This window comes from Macaca nemestrina, chromosome X (assembly GCF_043159975.1).
Source record: "Macaca nemestrina isolate mMacNem1 chromosome X, mMacNem.hap1, whole genome shotgun sequence".
NCBI lineage: Eukaryota > Metazoa > Chordata > Mammalia > Primates > Cercopithecidae > Macaca > Macaca nemestrina.
Genome location: NC_092145.1, coordinates 141071124 through 141091863, shown reverse-complemented (window position 1 = coordinate 141091863; position 20740 = coordinate 141071124). Strand labels below are relative to the sequence as shown.

Here is a 20740-nt window from a genome sequence, read left to right as displayed (position 1 = left end):
TAGCTGATCGGCTTTCTTCCTACCAAGCTAAGGATCTTGCTTGAGATTCCTAAGGCCACTTCTCTTTGTGAAGGCAACCTTATTTCCCTGTGGGGTGGGAAGCAAGGAATTCTGAAAACATTTTTCTCATGAATACATGTTTCATTTCATTAATGAATTAATGGGAGGGAGGCAGGAAGGGGAAATAAACATTAGAACAAACAAAATAACAGAGTTGATCACAGAATGTCTTAGGAAGGACCTCAGGACTCCCGCCTGCCTTTTTTTTTTTTTTTTTTTTCCCACGACAGCAAGTGGAAAGCTAAGTGGCAGCCAGGCTGGGAAGAAAAGAGGAAGGAAAAATACTCTGGGCATAGGAAGAAACTGGAAGAAAGCAGTTAGGGAGGTGGGCCTCAGGCATAAAAAGAACCAATGTCAACCCTGAGCTGAACTCATCATTCCCTCTGCATGGACCATCATTTCACTCCTTTAGAGGTGACAGTGGACTCATACAGTCATGGATGATCCAGAAACCACCACAGTGATGTCCTGACCCTAACAGATTGGAAACAGATTTCAAAATGCAAGCATCAGCAACAAAGGATGGGGTGATGGCATGGTAATATTGTTTTTCTGGTAAGTAACAATGATAATGTCATTACCTTAGAAAGGAAACTCCACAGACACTTGCCCTGGATATCCAGTAACAATGAGGACTCTCAATGAGTAGACAAGAGTCACCTCTGGGAGTGACTCAGCCGCACAGGAAACACGAACTCCACCCACAGTTACCACCTTGTCCAGCCCCCAAGTTCCAAGAGCACTTGGCCCAGGGTCAGCAGACGCCTCTGACCTGGCTCAGACACTGACTTGCTGGGAGTCCTCGGGAAAGCTGCTTCAGCACTCTGGGCCTCTGCTCCTCCTCTGTAATCTGGAGAGAACACACATGGTCCCACCTAATTCCCAGAGTTGCTATGAAGATGAGGGGAGATGCTGAGCTCCGGGCAGACTCCTGAGGAAAGGGGAATGGTGATGATGGTCCTGGGCTCTTGCTGCCAGTGGTCCAGAATCCTGTGCTGGGAAGCTGTGGTCCTGGAGAAAGATCTAGCTATTATTAAGTTAATTAAATGTTCAACTGTTGTCTGGGACAGGAGGGAGGAAAACATGTTGAGGTAGAGATGAAAGGAGCGGTTCTAACTGTGCCCTCACAGCATGTCTAGCTCCAAATACTTGGGGTCCCTACAAAGAAGCAAAATTCCTGGTTTGAATTTTTGGTTCACCATTGTATCCCAGCATTTTGCACAGCTCCTGGCACACCACAAATATTCTTCAATGTATGAATGAATGAATGAATGAATGAGCGAATGAACGTTGTGAGGGGAAGAGGACAGGGTGCAAATTAAAATCGCTGTCAATAATCTTCAGTGGATAATCCTCATGGTCCAAGGAAAGATGACTGTACTACTGTGTTGGGGATGCCACTAACAGTCCTTAGCTAATATTCTGGGTTTCCCCTTTATTGTGGTTGGGGGCACAGGGTCTCACTCTGTCCCCCAGGCCTGAGTGCAGTGGCACAATTATGGTTCACTACAGTCTCAACTTCCTGGGCTCAGGCAACCCTCCTGCCTCAGCCTCCCGAGTAGCTGGGACTACAGGAACACAGCGCCACACCTGGCTAATTTTTGTATTTTTTTTGTGAAGATGGGGTTTCACCATGTTGTCCAGGCTGGTCTTCAACTCCCAGGCTCAAGTGATCCTCCCGTCTCAGCCACTCAAAGTGCTAGGATCACAGGCATGAGCCACTGAGCCCAGCCTGGGTCCCCTCTTTCTCTAGGGTGTGTCTATCAGTTTCCTTCCATGAACATTAATGCTCGCTAATATTGCCTCTGTCCCCTTCCCTCCATCTCTACGACTCCATGATTTTGACCAATAATGTTAGCTTTCTAAGCGTTGATCTTGATGTCATCAAATAGGCTTAAAACAATGAAGACATGGGGGTTGGGTATGCTTTAAGGGTAAAGACACAACTATCCAAGGAAGACTGTTTGATAAGAAACACCTAAAGGTCCTTATTTACAAAGGGATCACGGAGGAAGCCTTCCCTCCTAGGTTAGCAGGAGCTGTGAGGAACAGCTGTAGCTCTGAGGCCAGAAGGCTTTGGCCAAGAGTGCAAACATGGCCCCTCTCCATAGCTGGGCTCATTCTGCCCCAAGCAGCAGCAGCCACAGCATGGGACATCTTCCAATGGCCATCTCACCCTTGCAGCTGAGCCCTGGCATAGCTCCTGCCAAGCTGCCCTCAGCCCTTCTCCAGGAAGCTTCTCCAGTTGGGAATGAGACCCAGAAGCTTCGGAACCTTTTCAAACACACTCTGAGCACAAATCAGGCAGGCAGGGATGGGGGCGGTAGGAACACAGACGCGGGAGTTATTTTTGAGTGACTGGAAATAAAAGCTAAACACAGGTGTGTTCTTCACGAGTGGAAATGTTCCCAAATTCACAAAAATTCTTTATAAATAAACTAGAAAACAAACCATTCAGGTTGCACATTTCCTCCTGGTTTCCAGGGACACACAGAAATAGTTTGGGTCTTTGCATATTATTTCAGGAACTGCAGAGGGCTTATACACACCCACTAAAGGTGTCTGACTCATTTTCTAGAAAGCCACATGAACTGACAATCTAGGGCTAAAAATGAGGGCAAAGCCTGCTCTGTGACTCCCGCAACAGCATAGAAAAGCAGGGCAAAGGGAAACCACCTTCACTGACACCAAAGTAAATGTCAGAGGAACTCGGGGTCTATCAGGAACCTCTACAGCGAACACAGAATTTAGAGAACGGCAATTCAGGTCTTTCACCTCAACTCCTACATCCAATAAATATGCGTATCAGAATGCATATTAAACAGATCATGGTGAAACCATTCATTTTGTAATAGCAATAGTATACAATCATCTCAATGAACTTCTGGGCGATTCCTAACTTAGAGGAAGAGTAACAATTTTCTATAATGTCAGCAGGGTTCTACAGGCTCCGACTCCATTCTTCCCACTTTCAGCAAGCAAAATATTTATGGCATGTTTTCTTTCCAAATTCTTGCTAAAATCTCCTCCACTGTGAATACTAAACGATTTTAGGTGGATTTTTCACCATTTTAACCTACTTAACGTCATGGCATTCCAGCCTCAGCAGCAAAGTGGGCTCAGACACAAGAGCCCTTCCATTCCCATTTCCAAGGCCCAAGAAAGAGCAGCCAGGGTTGAGTGACAATTCCTAGAATTATGGGTGCCACTGACAGACCGCTCCCTGCCAGAGTAAATCCTCGCAGCAGCCCTGTGAGGTCAGCTTTATGGACCTTGCTTTATGGCTGAGGAAACTCAGGCTCAGAGGGGGTAAGCAACATGCCCAAAGAGACACAGCCAACAACAGTGGAGTTGGGATTCAAACCCTGGTTATGGGAGCTGGTGGCCTACATGGCACTTGTCATCTGAACACATCGCTTCCAGCAAAACGGAATGCTAGGTTAAGGCTGGCAGGCATTTTATGGAAATAAAAGTAAAAATCCGCACAAGCACGGGATAGCAAGAGATCTGATTTCCCAGCAGGTTGTATAAAAAAATAATAGAAGCAAAATGATAGAGCCCAAAGGATTTTCTTAAGCAGCAAGCTCTAAATGGGCCCAAGCAGCATGAGTTAAGACTGGCTGTGTGATTAGCTATCAAAAAACCCCCAGCAAACTGGAAGCCGGGTGCAGTGGCTAGGCTGGCTGCAGTGGCTCATGCCTGTAATCCCAGCACTTTGGGAGGCTGAGGCGGGTGGATCACTTGAGGTCAGGAGTTTGAGACCAGCCTGAGCAACATGGTAAAACCCCGTCTCTACTAGAAATACAAAAAGTAGCCAGGCGTGGAGGCATACAACTGTAATCCCAGCTACTCAGGAGGCTGAGGTGGGAGAATCGCATGAACCCGGGAGGTAGAAGTTGCAGTGAGCCGAGATCACACTGTTGCACTCCAGCCTGGGCAACAGAGTAAGACGCTGTCTCAAAAACAAAATAAAACAAAACAAACAAAAAATAGTGATGTGGGTAGGTGGAGGTCATCTCGGGCATCAGGAACATGGTCTGAGTCAAGTTAGTCAGGACACATGAGCCGGAGGGGCATATACGGGGGGTACCTGCAGAACAGTCACATGGACCAAGGCCACCAAGACAGACTGAGGCCAGGCCAGGTGAAGGAGTGCTAGGATCATCTATCTGGATTTTACAACAAAGAAAAAGAAAGTTACTAAAGATTTTGATTGGTGCAGAAGGGTAAGTGAGCACAGCATTGTTAGAGAATGACAAAAAGAAGGGGCTGAGGTGCTAGGGATGAAGTGGGTAGGGGACACTGGAGCAGGGGGAAACATCCCTCCATCCTTCACCACCCCAGGGCTCTCCTCCTGACCAGGTGCTATGGTTGGTGCTAGAGAAAGGAAGATGGAGGAAGCCTGGTCCTTGCTCACCTGGCCTGGACAGATGCAGAACGACTCAAGCCTGTGCTCAGCTCTGCAGGGCAGGAAGTGGCAGGGATGGAGAAAGGCTTGGGGGTGGGAGCAGGGTGGGACTAGGAGGACCAAGTGTCAAAATGGTGATATGAGAACTGTAGGCCTGAGGAGTCGGATCAGTGTGAAAGTCAGGTCAAGAGACCAAGTGTACAGCGGAGATGACAATGTCACGTTTTGTAAATATAATATTAATAGCAGTGCACTGCTTCAGTTTCTAAACTGCTTCCAGATACATTAATCTATGAAACTAGAGAAATGGGACATAACCTTCAGGACACTCTTGAAAGCAGCCTGCCACATCTACTTGTTCATTTATCTGTACCATGTGGATGGGACCGATAGATACTCCCTTTCTGACTAAGGTCGTTAGAAAAATCACATTAATTTTTATCAGACTGGATCTCAGGCTGGGAGGTTAGGAGCAAAATCATCAAGATGAATGTGTGCTAATTATGATATGTATTCAATTGGAAGGACTGGAGTATAATATGTTAAAACAGAAATAGATGTGTTTCTTTTCTCAAACCTCATTAAATATTACTGACATACCAGGTTTTCAACTAAAAAGAGGCTTCCTCTCTTCCAAAGACAAAACAAAAACAGGCTAGTGAGTCCCCCGCCAACCAACTGCAAAGAATAGCAGTTATTTAATTCTCTGGTCACTTTATCATCACGGGGGAAAAAATCGCTCTAGTCCTTTCCCAGCATTTCTAAAACCAAATTATCTGTGCTAATTATTATAGCATTCGTATTGTGCTTCACACCCATTTAACAACTTCCTTATTCCGCTTGTTTGGTTACAGGTCTGATTAAAAATAGGAAATGCACTGTGTATCAGAAAGCAATCTGAAAGAGACAGAAAAAAACCACTTCTGCCTCATTTGCAGAAAACAACAAGGGAAGCATTCTTCCCCTCATTTCCTCCTGCCGTGTTCAACAGAGACATACCGAAATAACTTCAGGGGAGAATACAGGTAAAAAGATGGACGAGTTCTTGGATGATCTGCAAAACAGGGAATGATTTGCTATTCCGGAAAGCATTATATACTCCATACCACTGACATATGGAGTCCATGAGAGGACCAGCTTTCTCCCTAAAACTCCTGACCTTTGGCAAGCTACTTAACTTCTGGGGTCATTAGTTCCCTGGTATCTTTGGATTAGGCTCTTAAAACACACAATCTCTAAAGCCATGTCTTAGAGGTAACCTCTTGATAACAAAGGTAAATCTTACTGATCACCTTATGGACAAGCCTTGAGGGAGGGGTAGGGCCAGGCGACACCACAGTCCCCACCCTCTCAGTAATGGTCAGAGTTGGCGGGACCCTGGGCCTACCCCAACTCTGCGTACCTACAATCTCTTCCCCTTCCCTGCATCCTCCACCCTGCCAAGGCTTCCCAGCCCTGGGAGAGCGCAGGCAGCCACAATGGTCTCCCAAGTCACACTTGTGCTAAGGTAACTGTGCTAAGTTCCCTGTCACTCCCCTGAATAAATAAAACCACCATACACATCTTCAAGACCGTTCAGCTTCTCACCATATTTGACCATCACAAAAATGCTGTTCTTCAGAGAAAAAGTCATATATTCTAGGTATTGCTTAAATAATGTATCTTTCAACCACCTACTTGGTGAGTACCATAGAATGAAAGCACACACAGTACACAGCCAAGGCCCTTGTTCAACTGCATCACTTCACACAGATCTTATAGCTCTTTGTTTATTTACAGGGCTCTGGCTCTAATAATAATAAAATCATTCAACCTTCTTAGCCCAAAGGAGACGGGAAAAATTCTCTCAGGCACTCTACCTGTCTTTGATCTGAACAGCAAACATTCTTTAAGCGTTTTCTGCCTGTGAGGCATGACCAGCCTTTTTTAAAAACTCCTCCTCCAATACCTCAGGACACAGAGCTCTGCAACCTGGCTGCTGTGGAGGGCAGGATCTCCAGCCAAGCAGGCTGCCTTTTGGGTTATTCCTTCTGGAACAGACTTTTCTGAAGGACCATGCAAATCTGCAGCTGGCCCTAAGGCAAACAAATCTATTCTCGTCTCAAGGAATGCATTCACCTGGATGCTGGGCTTAGCTTGATCAAAAGGAAAGATGCAAGATTCTTCCTCACAAGTTCAGGACCGAGAAAACCAAGCTTTCAAGCGCTGAAGCAAAAGCTTGTACTGTCCAGTCAACACCCCAAAGCAGTTTGCGGTTTAGAAGGTAGGAGACAACCTTTGTTTACCTTATTGATGAGAGTGACTATATCTCCTTCTTTGATTGTCAATTCATCATCATTCTGTGCCTCATATGGAAATATTACTTTGCAGTAATCCTTGCCTATAAGAAAAACAGAAAACATAACCTTTAAAATGCTTTATCTAATGAGCTGGCCCAGGAGAAAATGTTCTCTATCACATTAAGTTCAGGGAAAGGCACACTTAACAGGTAGCATATTACTGCTGCATGAAGAAAGGGTGACCCTCAGGAAATGACCCGAGAGTGCTCATTTTTGGCTCATGTATATTTATTGGCTTCCATTTTTTCCCCTTACAAATCATGTGACATCATGAGATGCCACTGACTGCTTTACTTTTCTCTGGCAGAAAAGTAAAAAGGTTTCCTTACTCAGGAAAACAGACATATACCATTTTATATACTCTTCAAGTGCATGCATAAACATATATAGTCTACAGAGGGCAGAAAAAACCTTAAGTTTTGCCTCACTGCCTTTTTCCACACATTACTCAATTAGAAACAAGGTATTTATATATGTTACAAAGCTACCAGGGTACATAAAACAATAAAAAATTACCCCATTATGGTATGTCTTAAGAGACAAACGTCAATGTATTTCTGTGTAAGCACATGCCAACCATAAACAGCCAACAAGTATTGACTGAACATTCTTTACACACATATGTGTGGGGGTGAGCTTGTTCAAATATGTCCCATGGCCTTTCTGTGGGAACCTCCCTATGCATAGATGGCTGTTCCTCAGCAAAGAGATACAATAGCCCTCACCAAAGAGGGAAAACTACTAAGGCCACTAAAAATCAATTTAAGTATGTTCTGAATTACATGCCTTTGAAAGTCTATGTGCCGTTAAATCATCTCTATTTATCTGAAAGCACAAATTATGAAGATAGTGAAAACATTTGTAAAGTATTTCAGAAATGGAGACTTGGAAAACTAGGCTTTGATGATTCAGGACAGAAGGTGGAAAGAAAAATTCATGAGAATTAGTATCTACTGGGAGAGGCATCGATTATTCTGCATCAAAGTCAACAAACCTAATGGCTTTGAATGGCCTTAGATATTTCCCAAGCATCAGGCCCATTTCTGCAGACAGATCACAACCTAGAGCTATGTCTTAGAGGTAACCTCTTGATGACAATTATATTGTCCCTAGTGTAATTTATATTACTGAAATGTGTTTCTTTATTTTGGTTAACATCCCAACAACCAGAGATTGTGACATGTAAAATAAAAGCAATTAAGAAATTCATAATACAGATACACTGTGGTCTAGGGTTGGGATAGGACAGAGAACAGAGGGAGGAAGGGGAAAGAGCGAAGGGAGGAGAGGCAGTATTCACTTTGCTTTTGTGAAGTTGTTTTCATATTCTGTACAATGGCTTGAACAACACAAACTTACAACAACACAAACACAGTATTACTGAAGAACTGCACTACAGAGTCCTGGCTTTAAGAATAATTATTTGGATGGAAATCATGGAGCCATTTTTACAAAGAATACAGAAACCCACAGCCAACAAAGAAAGAAGGAACAGGTCATGTTTCTGTTCCCTTCAGTCAAAAAAAAGTTAATGAAGTGTAACAGAGACTGTTGGTTAACATCCCAGGAGACATTCCCCACCCTCTTCCTAGTTCACAGAATCCTAATTTGTTCAAGCATTATATTCAGGAACATGGAACCCTCTCACAGCCCTGGGGATAAAGCAAAATATGTCCAGGCAAATAATGTTAATCTCACTCTCTTTTGTGGGTGATTGGTTTAGGGATGGGCATGCGCTCTATTTCCAGCCAATGAGATGTGAGAGGAAAACTGTTGGGAGTGGGAAAGGCTGTTAGATTTTTTTTCCTGGTGTGTGTGTGTGTGTGTGTGTGAGAGAGAGAGAGAGAGACACGGAGAGACAGACAGGCAGACTTGAGGAAGAGAGTTGCCCCTGCCATTCTCCTTTTAACAGTTTTATCTTTGTTGGACGTCAGTACAGTGTTTGGTGCTATTGAAATAATATTTCAACTGCAAGAGGAATGCCAAGAAAAATCAGTGGCAATTTGATGAGTTTTAATAAATTTATACAGTTGTGTAACCATCACCATAATCCAGCTTTAGAACACTTCGACTGTGCAGCTATGCTGTTTTATGTGTAAGGCATTAGACACAGAATTATCTGGAAAGCACCACTGTTAGAGAAAAAGAGGAGATACTGGTGCCAGGGGTTGCTGTAGCATGTCTCAGCTCTCTTTGCATCCCCAGAACCTGATACAGAGCTCCCACTCAATGTTTCTTGATGATCTCCAAGTGACCCCTATAAAGTGGAGGAACACTTGGAGGCGCCACAAGGAGGAGGAGGAGAGAATTGTGGGCCAGAAGGCAGGATACTTGGGACTAGGTTGGGTTCCCAGCTGGGCTTTCACAAGCACATGACCTGAGACAATCACACTACAACTCTGGATGACTTCAGTGTCCTCAGGTGTAAAATCAGGGACCAGCGAAGGAGGGGAGAGAGGAGAGTCTGGTTAACTTCAGCAGGACACTTAGCAAATTTCAATGTATTCCAGAGCTCAAATACAAAGCAACTAAAACAGAGCTGTTTTGGTTGGGGGAGTAGGGCTGTCCCATCTCCCACCCAGGTCCCCAAAGACATGTCAGTGAAGCTGTGAGGGCTCCAAGGGGCACACTCGGCTAGACCTGAGTTCCTGGCAGCTCTGACTTTGAGCTATGATTTTTCATGACTCTAGTCACAGGCACTATCACCCAGAACTCCTGACCAAACCCAGCAACCATTAGCTTCACACGCTTTAATTTATTAAGATATATTTTAAAATAGGAATTTATTTTTACTGATGAGGCATTTGAGCCTGAATTCAATAGTATTAGAAAATAAAAATATTTCTGGATAAAGAAAATGTGTTACATATACACCATGGAATACTATGTAGCCATAAACAGGAATGAGATCGTGCCCTTTGCAGGGACATGGATGAAGCTGGAAGCCATCATCCTCAGCAGACTGACACAGGGACAGAAAACCAAGCACCACATGTTCTCACTCATAAGTGGGAGTTGAACATTGAGAACACATGGACACAGCGAGGGGAACAACAGAAGCCAGGGCCTGTTGGGGGTGGGGGATGAGGGGAGAAAACTTAGAGGATGGGTCAATAGGTGCAGCAAACCACCATGGCACACATATACCTGTGTAGCAAACCTACATGTTCTGCACATGTATCCCGTTTTTTTTTTTTTTAGAAGAAAGAAAAAAATATTATGTTGCATTGGATGTATCAGTGACTTTAAGACACTCAAAACTGTTATCTGCAAAAAAATTATTAACTCTGAGTCTGTGGTTTTAATGTTAAAGTATATGGAACAAAGATGTTCCTGACTTCCACTTAAATATTTATTGAACCACCACCATGAAAATGATATTGTCAATTTGGGGGACTGTAATATACAAGTAAGCCCAACCACCCCCTCCTGTCCCAGCATGGAAGTGACAGTCTAATTCTTGGAGAAAAGCAAGGGGAGGAGAATGGCAGAAAGAAAAGACAAACCCATGCATACACATAAACTCACTATGATGGAATATTGTTGTGTTTCAGAGAAAGGCAAGATTACATTCAGGAGAAAGTTCTCAAAAGAGGAGGCATTTGATATGTCTTAAGAAGGGTATAATTCCAGATCCTTTGGACGTGGGAAGATTATACATTTTAAATGAGTATTGGACAGAGTTGGAGAAGAAGGGAATGAAATTAATTTTGGAAGGCAGGCATTTTCCATCTATTCATCAATTGGATGGATTTAATTAGAGATCAAATAGGAATGAATAGACACACACACACACACACACACAGAGAAATAAAGCACAATTTATCCAGCAATTTGAGATGATTTTGTCTTTTTTCTTTAGAAAGGTTAAAAATGACTAATGAATTAGCATAAGACTGAAATCCTAAATCAGTTCTTAAACCTTTTTTGGTCTTAGAGTCCTTTAAGAGTCTGATAAAAAGCAATGACTCTTTCCAGAAAAAAAACCCCACAACACAACAAACCGTACACACACACACTCAAATGTGCAGAGAAAATGTATATAATATCAGAAGATTTGAGGACCCCAAAGCTGTTAGTTACCTAGTTCCCACATCAAGAGCCACTGTACTAATTATTGGCTTTCAAATTTTAAGAAGCTTGCTCTACTAAAATCACCAAAAAGTCCAGTCATGATTTACACACTCCCCCAAAAACATCATTTCAATCTCTAAACTTTTAGAAATTTACATAATATTAAAAACAGGCTGTTAAAGGAATTGAACTCACATGCCCACATCACATGACTGCCTGCAGCTAGTTTTATAATCTATTCAATAAAAACAAACCAACTTCAAACAAACAAGCAAAAACCCTCTCAGCTTAAAAAAAAAATAAAAGCAGAACCAACAGAATAAATATATCAGCAAGCTGAACATATACACGGAAGGAAATAACATTAAATCCAGGACAACTTTGGGCTCAGTTTTAGGGTATAAAGATCAAAACCCCATGTGTCATGGGCAGATTCTGGTAGGAAGCCTTCCAGAGCTTTAAGCAGCGTTTGGAAAGTACTAGGTCACATCTAGAACTGGAGTTTTCCTTTCCCTTGGGACAGTACAACGAAAGTATCAAGCTCAGGGATAGTCTAGTTTCACCAACATCATAATCAGAAATTCTCTCGTTCAACTGACAAATATTATCTCAGACACTACTGGTTGGTAATCCCTCATTCAGAACCCCTGCGGACAGGATTATTCAGATTTTAGAAAGGAAATATACTGCATATACCATATAATATGTAACATCCTCAGCTGGGGGCTGGGGCTGCACCCAACCATTAAAATTCTGCAGTAAATGGATGACTGGTCACTCCAAGTGGGAAAAATAAAGACCATGAATAGACATATGTCAGTCCAGAACAAGTTTTATCACCCAATGAGTAATAAAACATTTTAGTTTTCAGAGCTTTTTATATTTTGGAATTGCACATAAGGGTGTGAACTTCTATTATGTTCTAGGAAAGAGAAATGAAGGTAAATAAGACACTATCTGCTCGAGGAGCTCAAGTAGCAGAAAAGGGTATGTATATATACAATGTTGACCAGACAACAGTGAAGACAGGATGAGAGTCATGCATTTGGCTTAAAGTATCAGAGTATCTGAAATGCGACAATCACTTCCCAAACAAGAGACTCAGGATCTTGTCAGAGAGGAAGAAAATGACAGTGAGCTTTGTACAATGTTCTAGGACACTGACCAGAGGAGTAGGATTGGGGCGTGTTTCCCAATCAGTCATCCCTGATAAGAATTTTGTGGGGTACCTGTTCATTCTATTATCTTCCCAGACCTCTTCCCTGCAGATCTGAATCTTCAGATCTGAGGTGGGACCACGAATCCATTTACTAAACACACACTCTGGTGATTCTCATCATCAGGGAAGCTTTAAAAATCTTAGTCTGGCCGGGCACAGTGGCTCACGCCTGTAATCCCAGCACTTTGGGAGGCCGAGGTGGGCGGATCACGAGGTCAGGAGCTCGAGACTAGCCTGACCAACATTGTGAAACCCTGTCTCTACTAAAAATACAAAAATTAGTCGGGCTTGTTGGTGGGTGCCTGTAGTCCCAGCTACTCGGGAGGCTGAGGCAGGACAATCGCTTAAACCCGGGAGGCAGAGGTTGCAATGAGCCGAGATTGCACCACTGCACTCTAGCCTAGGCAACACAGTGAGACTCCGTCTCCAAAAAAAAAAAAAAAAAAAAAAAACCCTTAGTCTAGGTCAGTGGTTCTTAGGCTTGAGTGGGCATTGGCATCAGGTGGAGAGCCCCACCCCCAGGGGTTCTGATTCTGTAGGGCTGGTATTTGCATTTCTAACAAGTTCCTAGGTGATGCTCCTGCTGCTGCTAGTTCTGGGACCACGCTGTGAGAACCACTGGTCCAGTAATGGGTATTAGCAAATGTTTAATTCCAGGAAGGTGCAAAACAGTTGTGGGGACCTGGAGGGTAGACCAGCATGGTGGTAGCACTGGGGATGGGTGTGCCATATGCTAGATTTAGACAGGAACTCCAGTTCTGGGTCAGATTCTGAGGATCTGGGGCTAGTGAGGAGTAGTGAAATACATACTAGGCTTGTCATCTATTCAGTAAATAACAACTGAGTGTCCACTGCATGCCAGGCAGCAGGGATGCCACAATGCCCTCTTGGGGCTTACTACAGTCTATATCAGCAGTTTGAAACTAGGGTTTCCCAGGAAATATTGACAATATCTGGAGACAATTTTACTTATCAGAACTTGGCAGGGAATGGGGGTTGATTGCTACTGGCATCTAGTGGGTAGAGGCCAGGGATGCTGCTAAATACTCTACAATGCACACCAGGACAACGCCCACCAACAGACAATGATCCAGCCCAAATGTCAACACTGCCGAGGTGAAGAAGCTGTGGTCTACATTTAAATTCAGATGGGAAATGAAACACGATGTGTCTGTCAGTATGTCTGTCAACGCCAACCCAGTGTCTTCCTTTATGGAGAAGCTGACCATAACTCTAAACAACCACCTTCGGTCTCGGACGCTGTTGGGAATTTGACTTTCAAATTATTTCACAAGTATGAATTATGACACCATTTAACCTCCTCTAAAAAGAGAAGTATATTTTAAAAAGAAGAAATGAAAATCTGACAAGCAAAGCCCTTCTTGACTCTACAATGGAGCAGAGGCTGGATCACTGCTCCTCTCGATGGTACTTTCTTCTGCTCAGATGAGAAGCTCCTTGGAGAGTCTTTGGGAGAAAGAAAACCTACCAGGAAAACACACAGGGAGTTAACCTTTTTCTCAAGAGGACTGTATTTGAAATGCAGATCTTAAGCCACACAGGTAGGCTGGGCACCCTCCTGGGAAGGCTCCCACTCTGAATCCAGACAGCAATGTCTGTACTGGGGAGCAAGTGATGAAAGGTGCTTCTTAGGAAGAGGTGGGTACCCTTGGGACATCAAGCATGAGGGGCTTCAGTACATGACAGGCATCGGGGGCACTAAAGGGGTGAATACGAAACATGCTGCAGCAAATTGGACGTGCCCAAATACCCAGGCCCAAGAATGAGTGAGTCTGGGGGAGGATATGTGGGCAAAAACACTCAGTCTGAAAAAATAGGATCAAAGTTCCTGGTTATATATTATGAAGCTGAGGAAAACCCAACACAAGAAAGTTGACCCTTCTTTTTTTCCCCCCCCATTTAAACATGTGGTGAGAAAGCAAAAATGAGCTGCACTGAGTAAATAGCAATCTGCCCAGCCATTCTTGAGGCTGGGGCAACAGACACAGATAAGGCCACCTGCAAAGTGATCAGGAAACAGTGTTTCTCCCAAGCATATGCGGTAGTTGCAAAGTGTCCTTAACAACCCCCTTCTTGGAGTGCTCCTACTTTCTCACTCCCTGACATAATCAGGGAGAGACAAACTACCAGAAACTTGGTTTTTAAAAAAATTATATCAGGAAGAATGAAACATTCCACTCTTGCCTGAAGGCACTAAGACACTTGACCCAGAGAAGCAGTCTTCACTTCCAGCCCAAGTGCAGCGCCTCACGTAAAGGGTTTCTGGACACACTACTACACCACTACATATCTATCTTCACTTGGTAGCTGCCAAAGAAACGGGACCTGAGTCCACCTCACAGTCACGACCTGATGCTGACCCCTTGCCATGCAGCCCTGCTCTGCCTTGAGTCTATCAAAACATCATTTCATTTACATTTCACTAAATTCCGCCCCTTCTCAAAATCTGTAATAACTTTTTTTTTTTTTTTAATTTTGCTTTTGCTTGATGTAACATCCACAGGTCCCCTGGTGTGCAGTCTCCCTGGTCAAAATGAGCCAATAAACCCGGTGGTCTTGAGGCAGAATAGGGTCTAGAGGCAGGGAACCTAAGGCCGATTCACTCTGACTTCCTAGAACTAAATCAAAAGGAAAATCCAAACTTTCCACACCTAAGTAACAAAAGGACCAGGGGCTACTCCCTTTGCAAATCCCCCTCTTTTTCTGCATGGCAGATGGAAAATTGAAAGTATCTCTGATTAGTTGCTTTGTGCAACCAATCAGATGTTTGCATAGGAGTGTAACTTTGTAACTTCTCTTCAGCCTCTGATTGGCTGCTTTCCACAACCAATCAGACTGACTGTGGGCCACCATTTCATTTACATAGGGTGTGTATCACGTAACCAATGGGAAACCTCTAGAGGGTATTTAAACCCCAGAAAATTCCGTAACGGGGCTCTTGAGCCCCTATGCTGGTGCTTGCTCTGACCCTGTGGAGTGTACTTTCATTTTCAATAATCTCTGCTTTTGTTGCTTTACTCTTTCCTTGCTTTGTTTGTGCGTTTTGTCCAATTCTTTGTTCAAGACGCCAAGAACCTGGACACCCTCCACTGGTAACAGTCTTAGGCTGATTGGGAGAGCAATGGCTGGTAAGAAGAGAGGGTCTGGCAAACCCCAAGGAACACTGGCAAGCCAAGGAACACCAGCAACCACTGCTAACCACTCAGACCCCAGAACATGCTCAAGTGTCTTACAGGAACAAATGTGTCTCTTTTTTTCCCCCTAGCAGAGAGTTCTGTAAGCTGATGATGTTCTGAATGTGCTTTTGAAAGATGTTCCTTACCATTGTATTTCAAGTTTCATTATATGTGGTTTCCATATACACCTTTAAAAGCTAAATCTACCTGCTTCTGTAGAGATGCATTATGTGCTGTTTTCATACAGCGAATGGGACTGTTTTCCAAGCAGAAAATTTCGTAAGCAAGTGTTTTAAACATATTTTTGAGAGATGTTTCTAGCATTGCATCTCATCGTGCGTGAGAGGTTTACATATAGATGTTTTAGAGCTAAATCTAAGCATACTTTTTAAGAGATACATTATGTGCTGTTTTCTTACAGTGAATGGAACTGTTTTCCATGCAGAGGGCTCTTAAAGCAGGTGTTTGGAACACACTTTCAAAAGATGTTTCTTATCATTGTGTTTAAGGTCTCATTGTGAGGGGCTTACATATACATGTATATGTACACTTGGCGAAGGGGACCAGTGGCTAATAGCTTTTTTATTTTTATATATATTTCTGACATAAGGTCTCACTCTGTCACTCAGACTGAGTGCAGTGGCACGATCGTGGCTCACCACAGCCTTGACCTCCTGGGCTCAAGTGATCCTCCTGCCTCAGCCTCCCAAGGAGCTGGGACCACAGGCATGTGCCACCATGCGCAACTAATTTTTTCTATTTTTTGTAGAGACAGGGTGTCACTGTGTTGCCCAGGCTGGCCTCAAGCTGCTGGGCTCAAGAGATCCTCCTGCCTTGGCCCCCACGAAGTGCTAGGATTACAGGCATGAGCCACCATGAATGGTGCTAATAGCTTTTAAAAGACTGTGCAATCTAGAGCCTGATAAATCATAAATCATTTATACTTCTCCATTTGCTCAACCACCATTTTTTATGTGCCCACTGAATCCATGGCACTTTTCTAGGCTGCATGGTGGGGATATCAAGTAGAAGACACAGCCTCAACCTAGAGGGACCAATGATCTAATGATAGCAACAAGGTTCCATTTGTTGCCATCACAGATGACAGCTCTAAGAAGCAAGTCAATGAACAAAGGGATTGCAAAGGTGGTATGGTATGAGTGTCCAGTTAGGAAGTGAGATGAGGTTCAGCAGGGAAAACAGCCTTTGTCCTGCAGTCATAACTTATGCAGAAGCCTGATCTGCCCTGGTACAAATGCTGTCAAGGATTTTTACCCCCAACCCACCTGTTCAACTGGTCTTCTGAATCTGTAAGACTAAACTATTTGTTCAGAAAAATATTCAATAGCCCTTTCTTTGGGCTATTTTTCTATCCCACAGAGGCCACAAATCTGCATCAATTATAATAAGAAAGAGGGAAACTCCAGATGTGGTGAGCTGGAGGAACCTCAGGGCACTTCATTATGAATATTTAGACAGTTTTCCTCTTGTTATGAAAATTATGCCAATCTGTTCCCCAGCATGAGTTTCTGATGAATTTCAATATCATAAAAGCTATTTTTTTTTGAGAGGGTGGGGAAGATAATGTTAATTGTTTAAATAAATCCTGATCAGCTGAGTTTCACTTTCACTCAGAAAATACCAACTCATATGAACATTTTTAAAATCATCCCAACTCTTAACCCTGATGTGAGCTAGTATTTTAGCATGCTAAGGAGACAGACGTCTGTGTAGGAAGGAACTGCCCTCTTCTGCACTGCTGGGCAATTTTTGTCATAAGTTTGTCTTCTGGTCAGAAGGAAGAGGGAAGGAGGTTGCTCAGATCCCAAGCTCAGGGTCATTTCTAATATGTAGTTGCTCAGTTACTCTGTGGCCTGTTACCTAAACATAGGTGTCATATCAAAATCCTGAAGCAGGGAAACGGTCCAGATGAAAGAGGCTTTTTAGGGGGCTTCTTAGGGGCCTGGGGTGGCACTAAATGGAAATCATGGAAGAACAATTACCCCAGAATGTGCTCTTGACAACCAGAGACAGTGTGTGTGGGGTGAAACTGCAGAATTTTTTTTTTTTTTTTTTTTTTTTTTTTTTGAGACAGGGTCTCACTCTGCCGCCCTGCTGGAGTGCAGTGGTGTGACCTTGGCTCAATCACTGCAGCTTCAACCCCCCAGGCTTGAGTAATCCTCCCATCTCAGCCTTCCGAGAAGCTGGAACTACAGGTACACACCACTGTGCCCAGCTAGGGGTTTTGCTATGTTGCCCAGGCTGGTCTCAAACTCCTGGGCTCAAGTGATCCACTTGCCTCACTCAGCCTCCTAAAGCGCTGGGACTACAGTTGTGAACCACTGCGCCCAGCCCAACTACAGAAATTCTTATCCTGGTGTCTATGAAAAATGTCTGTCAATAAACATCCCTCAAGCCTTTGCTGACAGTAATAATTCCCTTTCCTGACCTGTTACCATTTACAGGCATATTAACATCTATACCCAAAGACATCTTTCTCATATTCCTACTGAATTGTTCACATCTTCCTTTTTTTCCATCAGCTGCTTAATTTTCTGAATGCAGAAACCTTCCCCTCTGAGTTGTAAAGCTTTTAGAACTGAATGAGAGGATGAAGATGCTGGGATAAACCCTGGGGTTTATCTCTAGTATAACCCTCTGACTTCACAGACAATGCAGATGATGAAGAGGAAGTCCAAAGGAATAAAATTGTTTGCCCAAGTTCACGTGGCTAGCTAATAACAGAGCTGGTCCTAGAATATGGGCTTTCTGTAAACCCACTCTTATGAGTAACCCATTCCCCACCATGCTGCTCCTAGAGGGCCAGGTATGTGGATGTAGTTAATAGACGCTTTCAGGACTGAACAAGGCTTGGGCTGGAGCCAGGTTTCTTCCACATGCTTAGGAAAGCTGAACATTTGGAACTGTGTTCATTTTCAAGCCTGGGAAGCCCCTCTCGGACCCCAGAATTACTCTAAAACTACACTGTCCATAGAGAGTAGGCAGATAGTTACCAGAGGCTGGGAAGGGTAGTTGGGGGCTGGGGGGTAGGGGGAATGGTTAATGGGTATTAAAAATAGTAAGAATGAATAAGACCTACTATTTGATAGCACAAGAAAGTGACTATGGTCAATAATAACTTAATTGTACATTTTAAAATAAAGAGTGTAATTGGTTTGTAACTCAATGGATAAATGCTTGAGGGATGGATACCCCATTCTCCATGATGTACTTATTTCACATTGCATGCCTGTATCAAAACATGTATCCCATAAATATATGCACTTACTATGTACCCACAAAATTGTTTAAAAAAGAAAATATTACAAAAATAAAACTACACTTTCCAATATGGTTGCCACTAGGCACACATGACTATTGAGTACTCGAAATGTAGCTACTCCAAACTGAGGTATACTATGCCTATGAAATACATATGGGATTGTGAAGACTTCACATGAAGAGAGCAATGAAAGTATCTCATTTAATAATTTTATGTAGATAACATGTAGACATAATATTTGGATATATTGAGTTAAATAAAAATACATTAAAATTAAGTCCAATTGTTTTTCCTTTTTTTTTTTTTTAACATGGCTACTAGAAAATTTAGAATTACATATATGGCTCACACATGATATTTCTATTGGCTAGCACTGTTCTAAAACACAGTTAACCCCTCCCATTCATTAGCCCAATCCTTCCAAAAAGACTTGAGCCTCCTGCCTGCAGACAAGCAGTGGTATCTAGAGATATTCAAGCAGAGATGTGTTGAAGATGCCAGTGGGAAGTCAAGGGTAAGTAATATTGGTCAAGTGGTTAGGCCTCTCTGACCTGAAGGCTCGTGAATCCCTAAATTTGCCACTCTCTAAAACCTTTCAGCCACCTTAATGGTGCAAAATGCTTTCGGTATATATGGATAAACCCGAGCTCTGCACACGAATGAGATACATATAGCAGGAGAGAACCACATTCTGTAATAAGGGAAAAGAAAAAAAAAAAAAACACAAGAGTTCTGAATCTAACTTGTGCCCACCCTAATGGTGGGGAATTGAATGAAATACAATTGTGTACATTTTTCTGATACATTTGCAAAAGCTATCAAGGTTATATAGGGATTTCTAAAAAACATTTCTGTTATTGTGAAATCCTTAAATGCTTTTAAATGTGAGATAGATAACTAAGGAAACTCACTCTTTGTCCTGCTGTCCATTTCTGTTTTTGATGAGTCTGGAGTTGCTGTAGTTGCAGGTAACTTCTTCCCAATAGTCTGAGGGGAAAAACAGATGATTTTACTTATCAAGATGATTGTCTCCATTAAGCAAAGGAATAAGATCCAGATCATAATGACAAAATGCTCGAAATTGGTTTAAAAAGCCACATTCTTTGGTTTATGCCCCGCTCTGTGTACTGGCTGCCACCCTTTAATAGGTTTCATCCCCAATGACAAACAAGGGAGAAAAATAGGTAAAAAGGGTTTTATCCTTGTAGGCACTTAGTAGCTTTTATTCTCTTCCTTCCTTGATACTCTTATAAAGGTTGACTATTTTTAGCAAAGAAAACAGGCATAGTCCCCTCATTTTATGAGAAGCTGACTCAGTCTATGGAGGTACAATAGCTGGCCCAACGGAGATGCTGAAAAGTCACAGCAGGCTGGAAAAGTGGAAGTAAGAGAGAAGAAATCAAAAGGAAGGGATACAGGAATGGAGGCCCAGGAGGGCAGGATGGGCGGGCAGGTGGGTGGGCAGGCAGAAGTCAGGATGTCCAGGACAGTGTAACCTATTGTATCCCTGACTAGCCATCGAGAATTCCACCTGCCTCCCAGAGAAAGGGGAGATACTCTCATGTCCTCTAGACAGATCTACCTGCCTGCCACAAAGGCAAAAATGAGTCCAGCAAGCAGCTCTTTTTCCTTTGGTCTTTTAAGCCTCCAAGGGCTTGGAAAAAATCCAGTGCCTCAGACCCTATGCTTCCACTGACTAGTTTAAAAAAAGAAAGATTATGAGTTTGTTTTGAGTTCATTTCCTTTCCTTCATTTGCAGCTAATTCTATTAACATTATTTATGAACCATCCATAGAGAAGACTGGATCTTATCTCCGCCTAAAGATGTTCCTGAAAACGCAGGCAACTCAACAGCTCAAAACCAGAAAGAAATATACAGACCCAGTGGTTCCCAAGGCGAGGTCTGTTCCCGCTCTTCCCCTTTGCTACCACACGTGTGTGATCATGATAAATGCCTGAGGGAAAATATCTATTGATACCAGGGCAACAGCTGCCACGACCACGTAGCTGGGAAAATCAACCTCCCCCGCAACAATGAAGGGTTTCGCCAGTAAGAATTCCAGCCACTGGGAAAACCAAACATCTCTGGCTCTTGAACACATGAAGAGGAATGAGCTGCATAATTCAAAAACTGGCATGGTAGAATTTTTCTTCAAATAA

The 20740-nt window shown here is 43.1% G+C and overlaps 1 protein-coding gene across 17 annotated transcripts in view; it reads right to left on the bottom strand.

Annotated features, from left to right (window-relative positions):
• LOC105478200 (SH3 domain containing kinase binding protein 1) overlaps positions 1–20740 on the bottom strand; it is a 362161-nt gene that overhangs the window by 98694 nt on the left and 242727 nt on the right. For all 17 annotated transcript variants that reach the window (XM_071088621.1, XM_011735293.2, XM_024791660.2 and 14 more), the window contains 2 exons: positions 19492–19567; positions 6754–6848 (listed from right to left, as the gene is read on the bottom strand). In XM_071088621.1, the coding sequence (XP_070944722.1) occupies positions 6754–6848; positions 19492–19567 (171 nt within the window). The remainder of the gene's footprint in view (positions 1–6753; positions 6849–19491; positions 19568–20740) is intronic.